The 18,764-nt window shown below is 43.0% G+C and overlaps 1 protein-coding gene across 1 annotated transcript in view; it reads left to right on the top strand.

The window, feature by feature from the left end:
• mtm1 (myotubularin 1) overlaps positions 1-18,764 on the top strand; it is a 67,694-nt gene that overhangs the window by 7,502 nt on the left and 41,428 nt on the right. Inside the window, exons 2-5 of the mRNA XM_034231954.1 lie at positions 10,348-10,430; positions 12,184-12,256; positions 13,107-13,201; positions 15,779-15,889. Of these exons, the coding sequence (XP_034087845.1) occupies positions 10,374-10,430; positions 12,184-12,256; positions 13,107-13,201; positions 15,779-15,889 (336 nt within the window). The 5' untranslated portion in view covers positions 10,348-10,373. The remainder of the gene's footprint in view (positions 1-10,347; positions 10,431-12,183; positions 12,257-13,106; positions 13,202-15,778; positions 15,890-18,764) is intronic.

The following is an 18,764-nucleotide window of genomic DNA, read 5'->3' as shown; positions in this document are numbered from 1 at the left end:
CCCCAAGGCCACTATGACTAGCGTCAATCTCCAAAATGAAGGGGCGTGAGAAGTCCGCATAATGAGACCAACCTTGACTCAAAGCCTTCCTCACACTGAGGAGTCTATTCGGCAGCCAAAAGCTGACCTGATTTTGTCTTTGCCTTGGTGCCTGCCGGTTTAGCCACTAACTAGTGCAGAGGTCCTGCCAGCTTCGCAAAGCCCTCTACAAAGCGGCGGTAATAGCTGGCGAAACCCAAAAAGGAACGCAGCTCGGAAACATGACAGGGACGCTTCCAATTAGCGACAGCCTCAACTTTCTGAGGGTCTGTTGCAACACCCTGGCTCGAGATGACATGCCCCAAGTATTTAACCTCATGTTGAAGGAAAGCACATTTGTCAAGCTTTACTTTAAGGCCCTCTCTTTCAAGTCGACCAAGCACCAATTCCAACCGTTGCAGATGTTGCTCAACAGAAGATGAAAAGACGATGTCATCAAGGTAGAGCAACAACGACTGGCCCTGTTGGTCGCCAAACATCCTCTGCATCAGCCGCTGGAAGGTACTTGGGGTGTTGCATAAGCCAAAAGGCATCCGATTGAACTCAAAGAGGCCAAAGGGTGTACAGAAGACAGTTTTGGCCCAGTCAGGTTCCAACATCGGAACCTGATTGTAGCCACTGGCAAGGTCAAGGGTGGAGAACCAGCGGGCCCCAGAAAGTGCATCCAGGCTCTCCTCAATGCGGGGCAAGGGGAAAGCATCTTTCCTGGTCTTGCTGTTGAGGAGGCGGTAGTCGACACACAAGCGCAGTCTCCCATCTTTTTTCCTCACCAGCACTATTGGTGATGCGTACGGGCTGCTGCTCTCCCTGATGACCTGGGACTCCAAGATCTGGTTGATATGGGCCTTCACGGCTTCATACTCTGATGGAGGGATGCGTCGGTACCTCTGCCTTACAGGCACATCATCAAGAACAGGAATGTCATGGGAAATGAGTGTAGTGCAGCCCAGGTCTCCATCATGGGTCGAGAAGACAGACTGGTACTGTTGCAACAGGGACTTTAACCTTGTCTGCTCGTGCTCAGGCAAGGCAGACAGATCCAATGACTCTAACTTATCATGCACGGAGGTGACAGCGGTCTGGGAGGAGACAGTTGCAAAGGTTGACCCCACCTCAGTAACACCTGCAGAGAGACTTACAACCTGAGCGTCACTCAGCGTGCCAAGACCAGTCCGTGGGTAAAGGAGAACCTCAGTGGTCCCGACATTGACCACTGGGACGTATGCAGTACCCTGGACTACCTGTACAAGGCAAGGTGACACAAGCAGCCCAGCTGGCAACCCTGCCTCAGGGGGTTCGAACAGAGCACTTTGACCGGAAAACTGTGCAGCAAAGGGCTGGGCGATATGGCCAAAAAAAGAAATCCCCGATTCCATAACATAAAATGTAACATACAATATTTATTTAAACACAAGTTGAACATCTTGCTATTAGTAGATTGGAGGTAGTTCTGATAAAGTGCCAACAAAACATTCAACAGCATTAATTATCAGTGCATGAGAGCATAAGGTGCAGGGCTCGACATTATAAATGGCCCGCTGGCCCGGAAGCACTATTTAGACACCCCGGGCCAGCATAACGTACTTTCCACTTGCCCGCTCGGGCCACTAAAAATATTGCTTTAAACATTTTTTCCTGTGGTATTGGTATTTTGACTAGCAATTTAGTTAAATTGTTTCGTTTATCAACGCTACAACATAGCGTTCCGTGAGTCGGTTGTCGTTGTTGGAGGAAAAGCAAACAGCTGTTTGCTGAGGAGCGCAACGCGAGCAGGCTCCCGTGAGCGGGACCGCGCTCCTTCACTACAGACTATCGCGCCACCTAACCATTCGCCAAAATGTTTTTAATACCAGCGGTAGCCGGGCAAAAAACTTCAATCTTCAAATAAAAGAAAGTCACCGGAGGAGTTAAAGGAGAGTGACAGGGAGCATGAGAAGAAGAGGGAGTGAACGTTTCAGCCAGCTTGATCGATGGAGTTGGCTTCTAGTGGTGCAGTGACGCATCCTAAAACCCTTTTATAATCTATCGATTAGATTTATGATTCGAAAATTATAAAAGTAGGGTAGACATGTGGAGATTATCCGGCTGAACAAAACGTGCATTTGGGTCATTCTACAGAAAAGGTGGAAGTGCTGTCACTTACATTTGCAGACACCAAAATACATGACGTTGACCTAATACTTACATTCATTATATATGTTGAATAAATAGAGATTGTCTTTGCAATGGTACTAAATAAAAAATGGTTTTATACGTAAATTGCAATTTATTAAAATGCCAAGTTCAAGGAACTGCCTTGGAAGTGGAGCCTATAGTTTTAATTTAAAAGATTTTTTTTTCAATAAATACATCTAATTTTTATTTACATAACATTACAAGCATTAAATATAACACTGAAATGGTAAAAAAAAAACGCAAATTATTATTATTAATAATATCAAATAAATGTCAGTCACCCAAAATGACGTCATTGGTGTTACTGCTACACAAAATGCTTTTATTTTTGAAATAATGTACTGTCTCTGAAGTGCCTCCTGTAACAAGAGATCATTTGAGACAGTGGACAAAGACATAAGGAAAGTCAGATACTTCTTACTTTGTTTGTTAAAGGTGTCATTTTATCTTCAAATTTTACATGCGTCTTTCAAGTCTGTCATTAGTGTTACTCATTGCATAGCCCTAGGGGTGAACATTTGAATGGGAAAATGTATTGTATTGAAGAGTTAAACGATTTTGATATTGACTGAAGCCATATTTGGTCTGACACATGGCAGCCATTTTGTTGAAATGGTAGTGTTTTCTCCAAATTGTCACTGGTGTTACTCTTCTTCCTGGTAACACGTAACACCAGTGACATTCCTATACAAATAAGCTTTGTATAAAGTATAAACATTATTAAAAAAATTAAAATACTTTAAGCTCTACTTGTTGTGGATTCATCAAGATAAGAGTTAGTTATTGCTATTTAACAGGTTTTAGATGTTTTTAGAAGGAATATATTTCAGCAGATTTGTATCACCCAGATTCCACCTTTTCTGTAGAATGACCCATTTATCAAACAGGTTTGTTTTCCACAGACCTTATTTCCAGCTATTTTCCAAAACCCTGTGGAGAAATCCCATTGCTTTTTGTCGAGGGAACCAGCAGCTTACTTCCTGGTTTTAGGATGCGTCACTGGCTGCACCTCTCAATATGATGCCAATATAAACAAGGTCTTCTGTCGGCTCTGTACATCAATGCCGACCTATGCTGACAAGTAAGTGAAGAGTAGACAATATAAAAGGTATTGGCGAAATGTCCCAGCAGTTTAGGATAATGAAGGTTCTAATCTAATCTAGAGCCATTACATTTCTAACTCCTAATGACAGGAAGGCAGAAAGTGCATTATACAAATAATAATACTCATAATAATAGCAGAAATGTTTTAACAATGACCACAATATCATTATTTTAATAAACCAAATATGAACAATTGAGGAAAATGAGGAAGAACTAATGATTCAAATGTTGTAGTACAAGTAGTAATGTAGCATAAATTACTATTGCAACAATGTGTTCATTTTCTTCATTATTAGTCGATTTTCTTTTTGGTGGACGAATGCTCCGGGCCAGTGGTTAGTATAATGGTGGGGCCAGTGATAATACAATTCCACCGGCCCGGAGGGCCAGTGGCATTTTACCCTTAATGTCTACCCCTGAGATGTATTTTTGTTGTGCTGTTTTAGTTTGAATATCCTCTTTTCTAAACATTCTTAGCCAGGAAGACAAGCCTGTCTACCACCTCTGGCTTTAGACATGCCCGGTGGCATGTAACAATGCCCCCCCCCCCCCCACACACTGAAAACCCTCTCTGAGGGTGCACTTGTTGCTGGGATTGAGAGGTATTTTTTTGCCAGGACACTTAGCCTAGAAAAATTGGGTTGGTGGCGCTTCCACCACTCAAGAGGATTGGTGTCTGGGTCGACCTCAGGGGTCAATAAGAAAGATTTAAGCTCAGTCTCTATCTTTTCTGCCTCTGACTGGTTGGGAGATGACACTGGATTCTTTTTGAAGAAGGCCGCTAAAGTCATCTTTTTCTTGGTTGGAGGCTGTGCATCTTCTTGGCACACCTGCACAGCCGTGCAAGGCTGCTGTGGTGTACTGTTGTTGGCAGGAGCAGGTAGAGACATCATCTCAGCAACAGCTCTTTTTTTGACTGGTTCCACCTTGTCTGGGTCAATGTAGGTTGTGTGGAACCTTGGGTCAACTAGTGAGGACATGTCCAAGAGTTCATCTTTTACAGGGTCGCTGTATTTGTCGTCAAGGTACCGCATTATTTTTCCTTTTATTGTTTTTCGTGAGCTCTGCGTCTTCCTCTGGCTGTAGGAGACTGGTTTTGAACAGATGGAGCACTGGTTTGATGTATGAAACACTAACATAAGACTCCCTGGAGAGTGCATCAGTGAATTCTTGGAGTGGTTTTACAGCTTTATTTATCGACTCCAACACATCCAGATCTTGCCAAGTGGGCACAAGATGGCGACTTTTCTTGTCCGAACCCAGGACACGGACTAGAGCCTTCTCCTGTTCGAGAAATCTCTCAATCATTCTTTGGCGTGAACCCCATCTGGTCCTGGACTCTGTTATCAGCTGATGAGTGGGTAGACCAAGCTCTGCCTGTACTTCATTCATGTCTCTTCTTTTTTTCCAGCTGTAAGAAAAGGCAGACACAGCCTTTTTACATACCCCAATAGCACGATCGATCCGTGGGTCCTTCACACCATTCTCTGTAGTAAATGAAGAATACATAATCAAAACACATTTTAGTGGAACATACCACTACATTCACAAACTTGTCTTGCTTCAATTTCTGCAAAATATTAATGCACAAAGGACACACACACGGCATGTATACCATTATGATTAGATATTTATTCATACACATTTTGTCAAAATATTGACTTGATATAATGCATTAATTACATGATGCATTAATTAGACTGTCTTGCGAATGGGAAAAATGTCACTTTGTAGTGAATGTGAGATTCATAATTCACAATCATCTTTCAATGTGTTGTGTTTCATGTTTTACATGCACAGTCGTGATGTTGTACGTTTAGCTGTTAAGTGACCACGGCCCCTTTAAGACGAGCGGTATGTCTTTCATGTCATTCACGGAAATAAACGACTCACGCACTTGCGTGGTCAACGTGAGAAATAGTTTTGCCTCATTCTTCACGCAATTTCCACAACTTGATGCATAGCCATTAGACTTACTTACCGATAGCATTGTGCAATCTGTGTCCAAAGCACTGGAGGTTGGGCCACGCATTGTCCTTCAGAGCTTTAATCATGTTGCTGCCGCTGTCAGTCGTCATGCAAATGAGTCGGTCTTCGGCAAGGTTCCATGAGTTTAGGGCATCTTTTAGTCCCTGGGCTATAATTTCACCTGTGTGGTCCTCTGGAAAGCATGCCGTTTGGAGGCAGACACCCCGCAGAGTCCAGTCGTTGTTAATAAAGTGCACAGTAAGACTTATATACGGCTGCATCGTCCGACTCGACCATCAATCTGTGGTGGCAGAATAAAAGGACACCTCTTCAAACTCCTTTGCGACCCGTTGTCTTGTGCTATTATATAGCTGAGGCAAGGCAACTTCGGAGAAGAACTTTCTGCTTGGTAACATATACCTGGGGTCCAAAACTTTAATCATGTTAATAAACCCCGGCTTTTCCACCGTATATATTGGCACCATATCCCTTGCTATATACATACCGACCGCATCTGTAATGGCTTTCCAGCGGGCCGAATTCTTGTCATATGGGATGCAGTTTGAAAATGTTTGTGTTACGGTGGACTGTATTTTTGCGGCTGTGCGTGAGGTGCTTGTAGTGCCACGGTCTTTTTCATTCCGCTGCGCGCAACATTTCTCCCATTCAGCAGGATGCTTTTGTTTGAGGTGCTTCTGTAAATTTGTCATACTGCTGCCTTTGCTAGCAACAGACTTCAAATATACTTTGCAACAGACTTCAAACATACTGACCTCGCGAACGCAAACCAATTCCAAATAACGGATAACACCGTGCCTTTCTTTGGAACAAGTTCTTCCCTGCTCGTTGTCATGTTGTTTGTGTATCACTCTATTTGGTAAATGCGCGCACTGTGCGGGGGAGGGCTGAGCCCATTCCGAACTACGGGAGCCCAGAGGGAAGCGTTGGCGGATGTTGAAGAGAAAACCGATTTTCATTTAAACAAGTCGACGTGAACTACACACTCGAGTTAATCGATAAAATCGATTTATCGCCCAGCCCTAGCACAGGTGCTAGCAACCAGCTTCATCACACCTCCAGGTATGCGCACCGCACGCTTTCCTCGAACCCTCACAGTGCCAGTTGGGTTCCCAAGAACCTGAGCAGAAGACTGGTGGCACTCCTGTAGAGCTGCAATGACTGTGACAGGTGCCTGTGTCACAGTGGGTGAGTCAAAGAGAGAGAGAGAGACCAAAGGTACCAAAGAGTTCTCGATAGCATCGGCGAATCACATTCATCCCCAGGATTCCAGGGACAGAAGACACTGCACCAGGGGGGTCTTTAACAACAAGAATCCCACAGCTGGCCATCTCCTTGCCACACAGTTCGATATCTAGCTCCAAGTAGCCAATATATGGAATGAAGTTGGCTGCTCGCAGCTGTAGCCAGTGACAGGAGCGAAGGCGATCGTTGCCCCAAGGTGCAAAATGCGACAAGAATACACTTTCCGTGAGTATGGACACCATGGAACTAGTGTCCACCAAGCAGGTAACAGTTACACCTCCTATCAAGACATTTATGTTTGGGCAAGGAGCAATCAAGTCGACCGTTGCACTTTCCTGTGAGCCTGTGGTCTCCCCAACTGAGCTGTGACTCGAAAGATCAGAGGGCTCTAGTTTTCCGCCTGGTGGGATGAATGGGATGGCCTAGCAGCACTGGAGTTTACGCCAGCATCAGGAAAAGCACCTGGCCGGGAGGGAACCCGCTCACCTTCACACTCTCAAGCAAAATGGCCAGGCTGCTGACACCTTCTGCAGATCAAAGGACCATTACGGGACGTTTGACCTTGGAAGCGAGGGGCCTGTAGGGAGGCTACAGTCTGGGTGAGTTGGTTAAGGTGTTCTTGCTGACGCTTCAAAAGGTCCATCAGGTCACTCAACCCTGGCTCAGGCGGAGTGACATGAGGAGGGGGTTGGAAGCGTCCCTGCACCCCATACTGAAACCCATAAGCAGATGGCAAAGAAGAGCTGCGCGCCCTGGCATCCCCTGGAAGACCCTCCCTCTCCCACCTAATAGCCTCACCACGAAGGTCCAGCAAGGTGGTATGCTGCTGGCGACGGATAACTTGTTTGAGCTCCCTGCGAAGAGAACTGTCAAGAACGTGCTCAATGAACTGATCACGTAGTAGGATATCTGTGTTGGGCATCCCATCAGGTGCATGTTGCATGACCTGAGCCATTAAAGCCATAAGGGCTAAGGAGTACTCCTGCAGGGTCTGACCTTCGAGTTGGTGACGAGAAAAGAAAGCCTGTTGTAAGGTGACGTAAGACTGAGCACAACCATATAGCTCCTTTTAAGATAGCGAGCACCCGGGTCTCCTCGCTCTGCACTAGTGCAAAACTTGATCTCTTCTTTGGCTTCGCCCTCAAGATGATCAAAGAGGAATAGGGCTTGGACGGCCGCAGAAAGATGGCGGGCACGCGCACAGGCCTGCACCTCCTCTGACCACTCAGCTATGCTTATGCCTGTCTTTCCATTAAACATGGGACATTTACGGTCCCTTGGGATAACAACTAGCCGCTCAGTGACAGCAGCAGCAACACCCGCAGACGGGGCCTGACTAACCGGAGCAGAAGAGGAAGAAGCACCACCAGAGTCCGCCAGGGAAACAGTACGCTCCTGACAAAGTCGCTCGTTGTCTGCGCTAAGCTCATACACTAGGTCCTGGAGCTGCTGCATCTCCTCCTCCATAACGACTGGGGAAAGCTACACCAAAGCTAAGGAAATGGTATGGAGGTGTTAATTTGGGGATTACACACACACACACTGCTGTTTTGGCTCTATAATCAGTGAAAATACAGAAAAAAAATACAATACAACAAGACACACTCACTGCTGAAACTGCTAAACACAATTTAGCAAAAAAAAACTAAAACATGTCTCTGCCCTTTTTATGTGGCTATCCTGCCGACAACGCCAAATGTGACGGTGTGGTGTAGTTAAGGGTTTGTGTTGCCAACAACGCCACCTAAGGGAGTTTCACCCCTAGGAACTAACTATTGATTATAAAAGATTGAACCCACAAGGAACACAGGTTCGTTTTACGTAACGGGCCAGAGACAGTTTCAGTTACAGTTAACACAATTACTTTATTTTATAAAAATCAATTAACTATTCTAAAAACACCAGATACACATAATACAATCAGCTAAAAGTTCATACTGGGGCATAGGAGGTACAAGACAGGGCTGGGGCTTCGAGTTCCCGGAGAGCCCGAACCGCTTCAAAGTCCAGAAGGGGGGGGGGGAGGGGGCACGTCACCAGCCACGGAGCTCGCAAAGCAACAGCAAGTTTATCCCAGCAGTGAGTCACTGCAAAGAGCCAAAACAGCAGGACCAGTTGTCCGAAGGTGGGCCTAACAATTAATAGCACCCCTGAAAAGGGCACAGGTACATATCATATTATTTAGAGGCCAAATAAACACATGGATGTCAATAACTGAATTTACAGGTTCCCATACATACAATCTATTCAGCCACAGCACAGCACCCGAGCCGTCAGGGGAGAGAGGCGCACAGGCCATGGCAAAATCCCGCTGCAGCAATAAATATAAGATAAGCCAAGTGTCAGGTGATAAAGGGAGGCAGACAACGGCAACTCACCAGGTGATAACAACACTGCGCCCAGGGGAGTCTTCAGCGGAGCAATTTCTCCGCCACCGCACCGGCAGTCAGATGCGCTGTCCGGATGAAAGTGTTGCGAAACGGCTGCCACGCCAAACAATTCATTTAGGCCACGCCGTGCTCCAGCCACCAGCGAAGGAGTTGACAGGTGAGTCACGAGCTACGCCACACCCCTGTATTCATACTTCCGGCGCCGCCCAGTAGTGACAAATGCGCGGAGGCGCATGGCACAGTGCCGTGCAGCGGTACGGAGGGAGAAGACCTCCTGTCACATCTGCACTTTACATACATTTGATGAAAAAAATGCGTGTGAATGTTCATCTGTGTGCGTAGGATACTGTTTAGCGTAGCTTACCATAAAGCTACACTACACAGCTATGTGTGCTAGCTACAATAGCTTCAATCCTGAGTTCAGCCTAAAGTTAGCCAGCTAACCTGCTGCTCTAACGTTATGACCCAAATGTATCCGGTTTCCATGAAGAAGAGTTTTCCTGTGGACATCTGGATAGTTCCATATAATGTATTGTTACCTTGATAAATTGTTCAGTGTCTTTTTAGAAGTGTTGCCATGACAACAGTTGAGGGACAGCTGGCATCCAGCATTACTTGGAGATGTGTTGTAAACAGAACACCTATTATCACCTTACTTTTAGCCAACTATTGTGTTTACACTTGGACACGGTAATCCAATCTTTTGAAGGGGGCTAGATCATTCATTATTGATGATGCATATATCGAAGGGGGCTCATTGGTGCTCACAGGGAATATTGAATGATCTGTCACATACATCTACACCAGCATGTCCTTTTTAAAGTGAACATGGTGGTGACTTTGCTCCATCGGTGCAGGATGTAATTGATTTCATTTGCAAAGATATGCGCTCTTGGTGTATATCACCTGTCAAAGTAGTCCTAGGATATTTGATGGTTTTTTGGATGCTTTCCTTAAACTAGAACAAATTATTGAATTACATTGACTTGGTTAAAAGTATTTTAATATAGGGCAATATATTAAATCATAACCTACTGTATCGCCAACATCTTTATTTTAATTTAATGTATTTGTACCTGTAGGTAGATTTGGTTTAATCTTTAAGGGAAAAATGTGAAAATGAAAATCAAATCAAAAACCTTTTTTCTCAGACTGTGTTAATACTGTATAATATTCTTCCTCTGGTTACCACTGGCATTTTGCTGACAGTATCCATGCCAACAGTATAACTGACAACTCCTGTCTTATCTGACATGATGTGTTCTGGCACTGTTATGAAAATGTTCCGGGATCTCTCACATTATCTGCTGATTAATCCTTATAGTCTGGTATTCTCCTGACCCCAGCTTTAGAATTCTATCCTTGCTGCTGACACCACTGACAGTCTCTGTGTGTCTCTCTTCCTCAGCCTGTGGAACCCCCCCTCCCTGAGCGATGGCCTCACCTGTCTCAGTCTACAACTCCAACGCCTTGGACACACACATCTCCAGCGTGAGTGGATTTATGCGTGTCTGTTTGCTATATCTGGTCCGGTGCATCTGCGACGACAATGTGTGCCAGCTTGTTCATGTTTGAAATATTTAAATCTGGAGAAGGATACTCAGCTGGTGAGATCCCTCTTCCTTCACTGCAGAGATATAGGTTACTGTGGCAGTTTTTACATGGAGGGAAGCCAGTGAGGGATCAGATCCTGGTCTCTGTAATAGCTCACCTACTGAATGGTCACGTTTTCTCAACAAGAAAAGTCCAAATTGTTCAATTATATGATCATCGCCATCTAATGAAAACACATACTTTTACCTATTATTTTAAATGTTCACGTCTTTAACCAAAATGTGTGTAAAAGTTGACATAAAAAAAGTAAATGGCTGATGGATTGGTCACATTTTATTACTTCCAAGCAGACCTGGAATGCTGGAGGCTGCAAAAATGGACTAAAAGTCAGTAAATATATTTATTCAGCAAGTGCAGAAAGAATCCTCTGTGAACCGTGTTAGTCAGTTGCTCTATGAATGAATGTCCTATATGTACTATTGTTCATTCTGTTTTAGTGCACAACAAATTAAGAGTCTGCATATGTGATGAATTGCAATCATAAAAACTGACTCCCATTAATGGTTAAAGACTTGCGGCAGTCATTTTGAATCTTAGTCTTTTCATTCTACGATAAGATGTGATTACACTCCATTTTCCAATGAAGTGTAAAACTTTTTTTTACAGCAGCACCAAGGGCAAATATTTAAGACGCGAAACAAAGAAACAGACATTTACCATACCATTAAAATCACTAAAGACAATATGTTCATGACCTTTTAATGTACATTTGATCTAGGATTATTCAAATACAGTATCATTGTAAACAGTCCCCAGCTGGATTAAAACAAGTGTTTAGCTCATGGAGTGCCTTGAATTGAACACATCCTTTCCTTTTTGATCCTTGTTATTTAGAAAGATGAATAAACATTGTATTTAAATCCCAAATTAAATCAATTAAATATAAGGTCCCGAAGAAGAACACTGGGTGTTTCTCAATGTCGAGTACGCTTGCTTGGTAGCACATGTCTTCCGAGCGTCTTGCTTCAGAAGCGAGGCGAGAATACTTCCTGGCATTCGGAAAACGAAGAGTGGAACAGGCTAGCAAGTGTGCAGGTGTGCGTCATATGAGAGGCCCCGCCCTACATTTTCCGCCACAGATTTGGGGAAATTGGTCTGTGCGCAAAGCATTGTGGGGATTTTAAGACCGGAGTCTACACATGTGTAGCCTCGAAATTTCTCCAAACGAAGTACGCCGGGCTCTGTAGAATTCCAAGTATGCTGGACATTGGAACAGTCCTTCGGTGGCACTCGATGATGTAGCATGCTTGAAATAGTGGCTCTGGAGCAGCTTTACTCGACATTGAGAAACACCCCCTAATTAAAATACCAATAGTGAGGCTCTGAAGTAAAAAATAATCATTTATAACTCCAAATATGGATGAGAAGCAGCAGTGTCAAATCCTCTGTCACAGCTTGTCAGCTCGACATCTTAAAAAGGAAGAGTGCTGTGTTCACAGTGTCTCGTCTCACTGAACACTAAGTCCGACCTCACTTGAACTAGCTCAAGCAAATTGCCCTTTCTCCACCATTTGTTCCCTCTGTGGTACTTCAACTGAAAAAAAGGCACTTAATTTTACCGCCTCTTTGAGCTACTGCCATTTATTCTATGAATTTCTCTGAATGCCTGGTCTTCTGTGTGTGTTTGTAGTCCTCCAGAGAGTCTCTGAAGATGGAGTTGTTAGCTGATGTGTCCCTGCTGCCGGGGGAGGAGAGAATTATAGGTGAGTACATATAGCTCAATAAAATGAAAGTGTGAAGGCATGCACATGACTCAGTGGATAAGGCCTTGAAGGTGTGTGTTTGATCTTGGGATCATTTGTGTTTGTTCACTTTACACAGCTTAATTGATGTGGTTTATTACAATGGTATGATCCCAAAATAAAGAAGATGTTGCTATGATAATGTAAACAAATGCTGTCGAATTAACTACACTAATATCTTGATTTTATAAAAAGTATGAATTTGTGCTTTGTCAGGACTTTCCAAAAGACCAGAAACATTTTATTCTGCTTTTTTTTGGGGGGGTTTCCTTCACCTTTAGTGGTTAATGTGCATGTTAATAGTCTGCAAAGGCCAAAATCCCTGTGTTCTCTCAAGATTTTGTTTCTTCTGCACACGTTATTAGTGAAGGTGATGTTATAGTTTTAGCCATTATTGCTAACACCTTGTGTACATCAGCCGCGTAGCCAAATCAGCATACAGTAGTTTGATTATCATCTATCTTCATGAAAGTAAATTATTTAATTAGAATGTGTTGTAGTGAATGTCACCAAGTTCATAGCTCTGACTAATTACATTCTAATTATTATGATTTAGTTGCCTGTTGCCGAGTGGGACGGTCTACAATTATACCCTCAGTGGTCACGCAGAGTGGATGTATTTATAGCCTACCTTAGCTGCACGCTTCTCTTCTCTGTTTTCGCTTCCTCTCCTCCTCAGATGGTTTCTTCCCTCACACTGCCTACCAACTGTATAATGATTTCCAAAGCACAGTGCTAGTGAGGGATCTGTAAGATAAAACATGAGAGAAGGTGGAATGTATAAACAATATTTGTCTCCATCTGTTTCCAGATAAAGAAACCATCTACATCTGTCCGTTCAGTGGAGCGGTGAAGGGAAAGGTGTTGATCACCAACTACAGACTCTACTTCAAGAGCTTAGATCCTGTAAGTCGTTTTAAACTCAAGATTGTGTGTGTGAGTGTCTGTGTGTTTGGCAGATGAAGGTCTTCAACATGTCTCTTTTTTCCATAGAATTTTCGAATATTGCAGAAAATAATCTCTGTGGCAAACGCATATTTGTGATACTTACAAGTTTTGTTCAGCATGGTAATCTCTACATATTTACACCATTTTATGATTTTTGAAGCGTAAGTGCAATGGCCAGAAGTCAAAAGCTAACTCTACGCATTCAAATAACGACATCACGGTCACATGGCTGCCAACGCTAAGTTAACGGTGGACTCGTTTTCAGCTTTATTACTTTTAGTAGTCCAATTTAGTCACTTGTTTGCAATCCCCATTTTTATTACGCGTAAAAGCTTTGGAAATTCATCACTGAGGTATTTACTGATGTATTTTATGTCGTAGAACGAAACATAACATCTCTTCAGCTTGTGTTAGCAACAGATCTAATTTAAGCATCTACAGTACCGCTCAAAAAACGTTGGGGGAAACATTTGAACTCTTTCGGGTTTTAGGACTCATTCCTGCACCACTCTATTGCTCTGGTCTGTTGTTACAGGGGGCGTGTGGCGCAGTGGATAGAGCCTTGGTGTTGGGATCAGGGGGTCACAGGTTCAAACCCCACTGCAGTCAGCACGTTGTGTCCCTGGGCAAGACACTTCACCCCAAATTGCTCCTGTGGGGATTGTCCACAGTATTGAGTATGTAAGTCGCTTTGGATAAAACAAGTAACATGTAATGTAATGTTACAGACTGAAGCCCCATTACAGCAGTTATCTGTTATCCTCACAAGTGTAACTCATCGTTCCAGAAGATATTTGAACTATAGGGAGATTACAGGAAGTGGTGTGACACACAGACATTATTGCCCTACAGACATTTTTTACATAATTATGTCATTTCATACTGAACTGATAAGAAAATAATGGCGGGTCATGCTGCTCTTCCTGTGGGAAAACTAAATCTGAGATCCACTTAAAGCACAGGATTTAAATTAAGGGAAAACCATCAAGTTCACAGAAAACCCAAAGGGAATTGCGGGTCACACTATTACTGGGGTTGTGATCAAAAAGAAAGAGGGTATTAAGTTCCATAACCAGAACAGGTACTTTTAAAATCACCCCACGTCTTCTTTGGAATAATATTCATTCTGAAAGAACCTTATATAACATGGATTTATGTGAAACAGTCAAAAATAATGTCCTGTTCTCCAAAACTTGCACTCTGTATGAGTAGGTAACATTATGGATATGATGATGCTGTGGTATTCAGAATCAGGTTCATTGCAAAGTATGTTTTCATATTTGATACAAGACATTTGCTTCTGTGTATAATGGCTCAAACATAAACATACTGTAATGAGATAAATTAAAATGTAAATTTAAGCAAATAAATAAATATTATAAAAACTTAAAAAAAACAAGTCTGAACATTTGTATACAATAACACATAATACAAATGTACAAAAAGGTGAAGAAGAATAAGGATTTGAGGAGCTTTTTTGCTTTGAAAGTGGTAGTATTGTGCAGAAATGTGCAAAATATACCAATTAATGTGCAGAGGTAAAAAGTATGATTGTTGGACACAGAACAGACACACGGGGTGTTTCTCAATGTCGAGTAAAGCTGCTCCAGAGCCACTATTTCAAGCATACTACGTCATCGAGTGCCACCGAAGGACTGTTCCAATGTCCAGCATACTTGGAATTATACCGAGGCCGGCGTACTTCGTAGCGAGAAATGTCTAGGCTGCACATGTGTAGACTCCGCGGTCTTAAAATCCCCACAATGCTTTGCACACGTACCAATTTCCCCAAATCTGTGGCGGAAAATGTAAGGCGTGGCCTCTCATATGACGCACACTTGCTCGCCTGTTCCACTCTTCGTTTTCCAAATGCCAGGAAGTATTCTTGCCTCGCTTCTGAAGCAAGTGACTCGGAAGACATGTGCTACCAAGCAAGCGTACTCGACATTGAGAAACACCCACAGACTTGGAAGACATATTTTAAGATGAGGAGTGCTTGTCATTAATATATTTTTAATGTTTACATTTTTTACACAGACAAAGCAGGCATAATAGCTTCAGGTTTTCTTAGATCCAGCTGTGCCCTTGTGTGATTTAGAAGAGATACTGAACTGGTTATGAAGGTGCGGAGACACATGATTATCCACTCGCAGACAGAAAGATCTCATCTGGATGCACAGTCTGAAGCAGATTCTTTTAACAATTAAGTTCCTCAATGTCTGCCGTGGATAAAAACCATCAGCAGTTGATTGCCTGCTGCATAGTAATACAATTAGTTAGAGATGAACCTCCATGTGAATTATTTCTAATAAGAAAGTCTGAGTGTAGCTGAGGTCTATCTAAGGTCGCAAGAGTATCTATGTATGTCTAAAGTTTCCTCTCTTTTACATATGTATGGGGTCATGAGAGCATTTGATATATTTCATATATACATATATTTACGTTGTAGGGACTCTGAAACAACTCATATTAATATATAAATAATGCTATTTTCATTCATCATTTGGTGCTTGTGTGTGCTGCTGTTTGTTGTAGGATGTGGCACTGACGCTGGACGTCCCTTTGGGTGCCATCGGTCGGGTGGAGAAGATGGGCGGGGCTTCGAGCAGAGGGGAAAACTCCTACGGCCTGGACATCACCTGCAAGGTGTGTGTGTGTGTGTGTGTGTGTGTGTGTGTGTGTGTGTGTGTGTGTGTGTGTGTGGTGTGTGTGTGTGTGTGTGTGTGTGTGTGTGTGTGTGTGTGTGTGTGTGTGTGTGTGTGTGTGTGTGTGTGTGTGTGTGTGTGTGTGTGTGTGTGTGTGTGTGTGTGTGTGTGTGTGTGTGTGTGTGTGTGTGTGTGTGTGAAAAATAAGGAATGTTATTGACTGCTAGCTAGGCTGCCCTCGACTAACCAGTAGTTCTTTAGTCGACATCTTTTTATGATATATTATGATTTTTAATATACCACATATCTTTTTTTTTTTCTGGTTTCAGTTCCAGGGCTGAGAAATAACATTCTTAGTAACATCATTGTACGTTGTGTCTCTAAAAGATAATAGCCTTTGAAATATATAATAAATGTACACCAGAACAAGCAAACACACTTAACATTTAGTTAATATATTCTCTCAACACAGTATAACATAACCTACATCATCACTCACACAACTTTTGGATGTGTAACTAAGTTGTAACGCCAATAAAATCATTAAAAAATAGGGAAAATGAACATTTAATTTTATATTTAAAGGAAAATAAATATTAAAAAAACTATTAATACCGAGCAAACAGAAACAGTATGCCCATTGCAACAATTCCTCTGCCCATTATGCACTCATTATGGAATACATTTCAATTTTTTCTGAGGCAAGAATTATTAGTCATTATAATGATATAAGCAAGGGTGCACATAACTGGTACGCATGCGCGGCAAAAATCTGAATTGCGTAACGTCACTTGTGTCACTACGCGCCTTTGCGTACCTCAAAACAAAACACATATTTCGTCTACACGTGTTTCTTGTCAACACTCAATGGAGTAAACTACGAGACATGTAAAAAAAACCCAAAGACATTAAGCAGCTACGTTGCAGTTTCGCTCCCTGCACAAACTCTTCGGTATTTCTGTGACTGATTGAACTGGGGCTGGTCGCGCCGCGCAGGGCATAACCGACGGACATGTGAAGCTTTACAAGAGGCAGAGGCTTAGATCACCGGACAACAGAGTTGGTCGCCGTGTGCACAGACGTCGGTATGAACAATAGAATTGTGCCAAAACTCCTTCAACTGGCTGCAGTGGGAGACTCCCCTGTGCACATTCTGTGCCCTGCGCGCACACTGGAGGACTGCGCAATATCAGCTGATCACAACGTTCACGCTCTGTGGTCAAGCTGCTGCAGTTTTATTTACACCAAAGTGGAGTAAAACACACAGTTGCAAACTTCCTCAGGGTGTTATGGAAGAGTTTGAAATCAGACAGAGGTGGAAGAAGTACTCAGATCTTGTACTTGAGTAAAAGTAGAAGTACCAGAGTGTTACTCTGTTACAGTAAAAGTCCTGCATTCAAAATGTTACTCAAGTAAAATTAGAAAAGTATTCTCATCAAAATATAGTTAAAGTACCAAAAGTAAAAGTAGTCATTGTCATTGTCCATTTCAGAATAATATATATGATATGTTTTGTAATGATTGATCATTAAAGTGTTCTCAAAGCTGGTAAAGGTGCAGCTAATTTTACAAATTAGATCAAAGTCAAGTAAAGTACAAATATCTCAAAATTGTACTTAAGTACAGTACTTGAATAAGTGTACTTAGTGACTTCCCACATCTGAAATCAGATGTGACTTCAAGTCATGTGATCATTTCTTAGTATTTGATCCTTCAACTTGGCCTCAGGAAATGCAAGGACTTCACAGTTTTGGCAACAAGTTTTGGAGAAAGCAAATCGGAGGCTTAAAAAGAGACAGGGAGGTGCATCTTCATCATCTATCATGCAAGAAGTGTAAATAGAGGACAGTGAAGGAGACATTGAGGAGGACCACGTTTCGTGTGGGGTGAGTACCAAACGCTGTCTCCTGGTACTCATCTGAGTAACGGCCCGTCTACACTACAGGCGTCAAAAAATGCTTTCAACGCTTCGCCCATTCATTTGAATGGGGTGACGTAGGATATTTTCAAACTTCGCCGAACTGCATTGTGGGTAGCATGGCAAGGCGTTGCAAGCATCGCGAGCGTCTATCGGCGTCAAAAGTTGAACAATGTTCAACTTTTGAGGCTCGATGCTTGCTCGAAGCTGGCGTCAGCCAATGAAATCCCGTTTATGCAAATCTGCCAGTACAAGCTAGCCAATCAAACCGCGTGTATGCTGGGAGAGACTACGCAGGTCATTTCCTCATATTCAAAAAAATGGAGGGAAAATTCATTATAGCGGTAGTGAATCACCCGGTGCTGTATGATCAGTCTCTGTTCATCTACCGGGATACAAACCGGAGGAGCGAGGCATGGAGGGAGGTGGCAGAGACAGTGGGTGAAACTGGTAGGTTTTCGCCTGTTTGGGGATTTTATATCCAGTTTACTTCGTTTTAACATTGCTATTGCTTTGTATGTCGGGGGTGGGAGATTCATGTGATTGGTTGTTGGTCGCGTTGCTCGCAAAAAATCGCCATGCCTCAGACACGCCCAGCTTGAAGCTTTTTCGACGCTTGTAGTGTAGACGGGCCGTTACTCACTCAAAAAGTTATGTGCACCCCTGGATATAAGGCTGGGTTGCTGCCTGACTCACTGCTGCTGTTTTCCTTCGATCATGAGAAAGTAACACATGTTGTCGGATATTTAAACTCTGTGTTTTGCAATGAAGCCAGCTTTTGATAAGATGCGCTTCAGTGGCTTGGATGTGGAAGGCGACTTTTTGTTATCCACACTTTGACATTTCCTACCAGACAAGATCAACTTAATGAGGCACAGCTCAGTATGAAGTTGGAGGGGTTTGCCAGCTGACATGACTGAGCACACTCATCGCACAGGTGGGAGGTTTTCTTTCCTGG

Source organism: Gymnodraco acuticeps, unplaced genomic scaffold (assembly GCF_902827175.1).
Source record: "Gymnodraco acuticeps unplaced genomic scaffold, fGymAcu1.1, whole genome shotgun sequence".
In the NCBI taxonomy this organism is placed as follows: domain Eukaryota; kingdom Metazoa; phylum Chordata; class Actinopteri; order Perciformes; family Bathydraconidae; genus Gymnodraco; species Gymnodraco acuticeps.
Note: the sequence above shows the minus strand (reverse complement) of the source record. Positions and strands in the feature narration are given on the sequence as shown.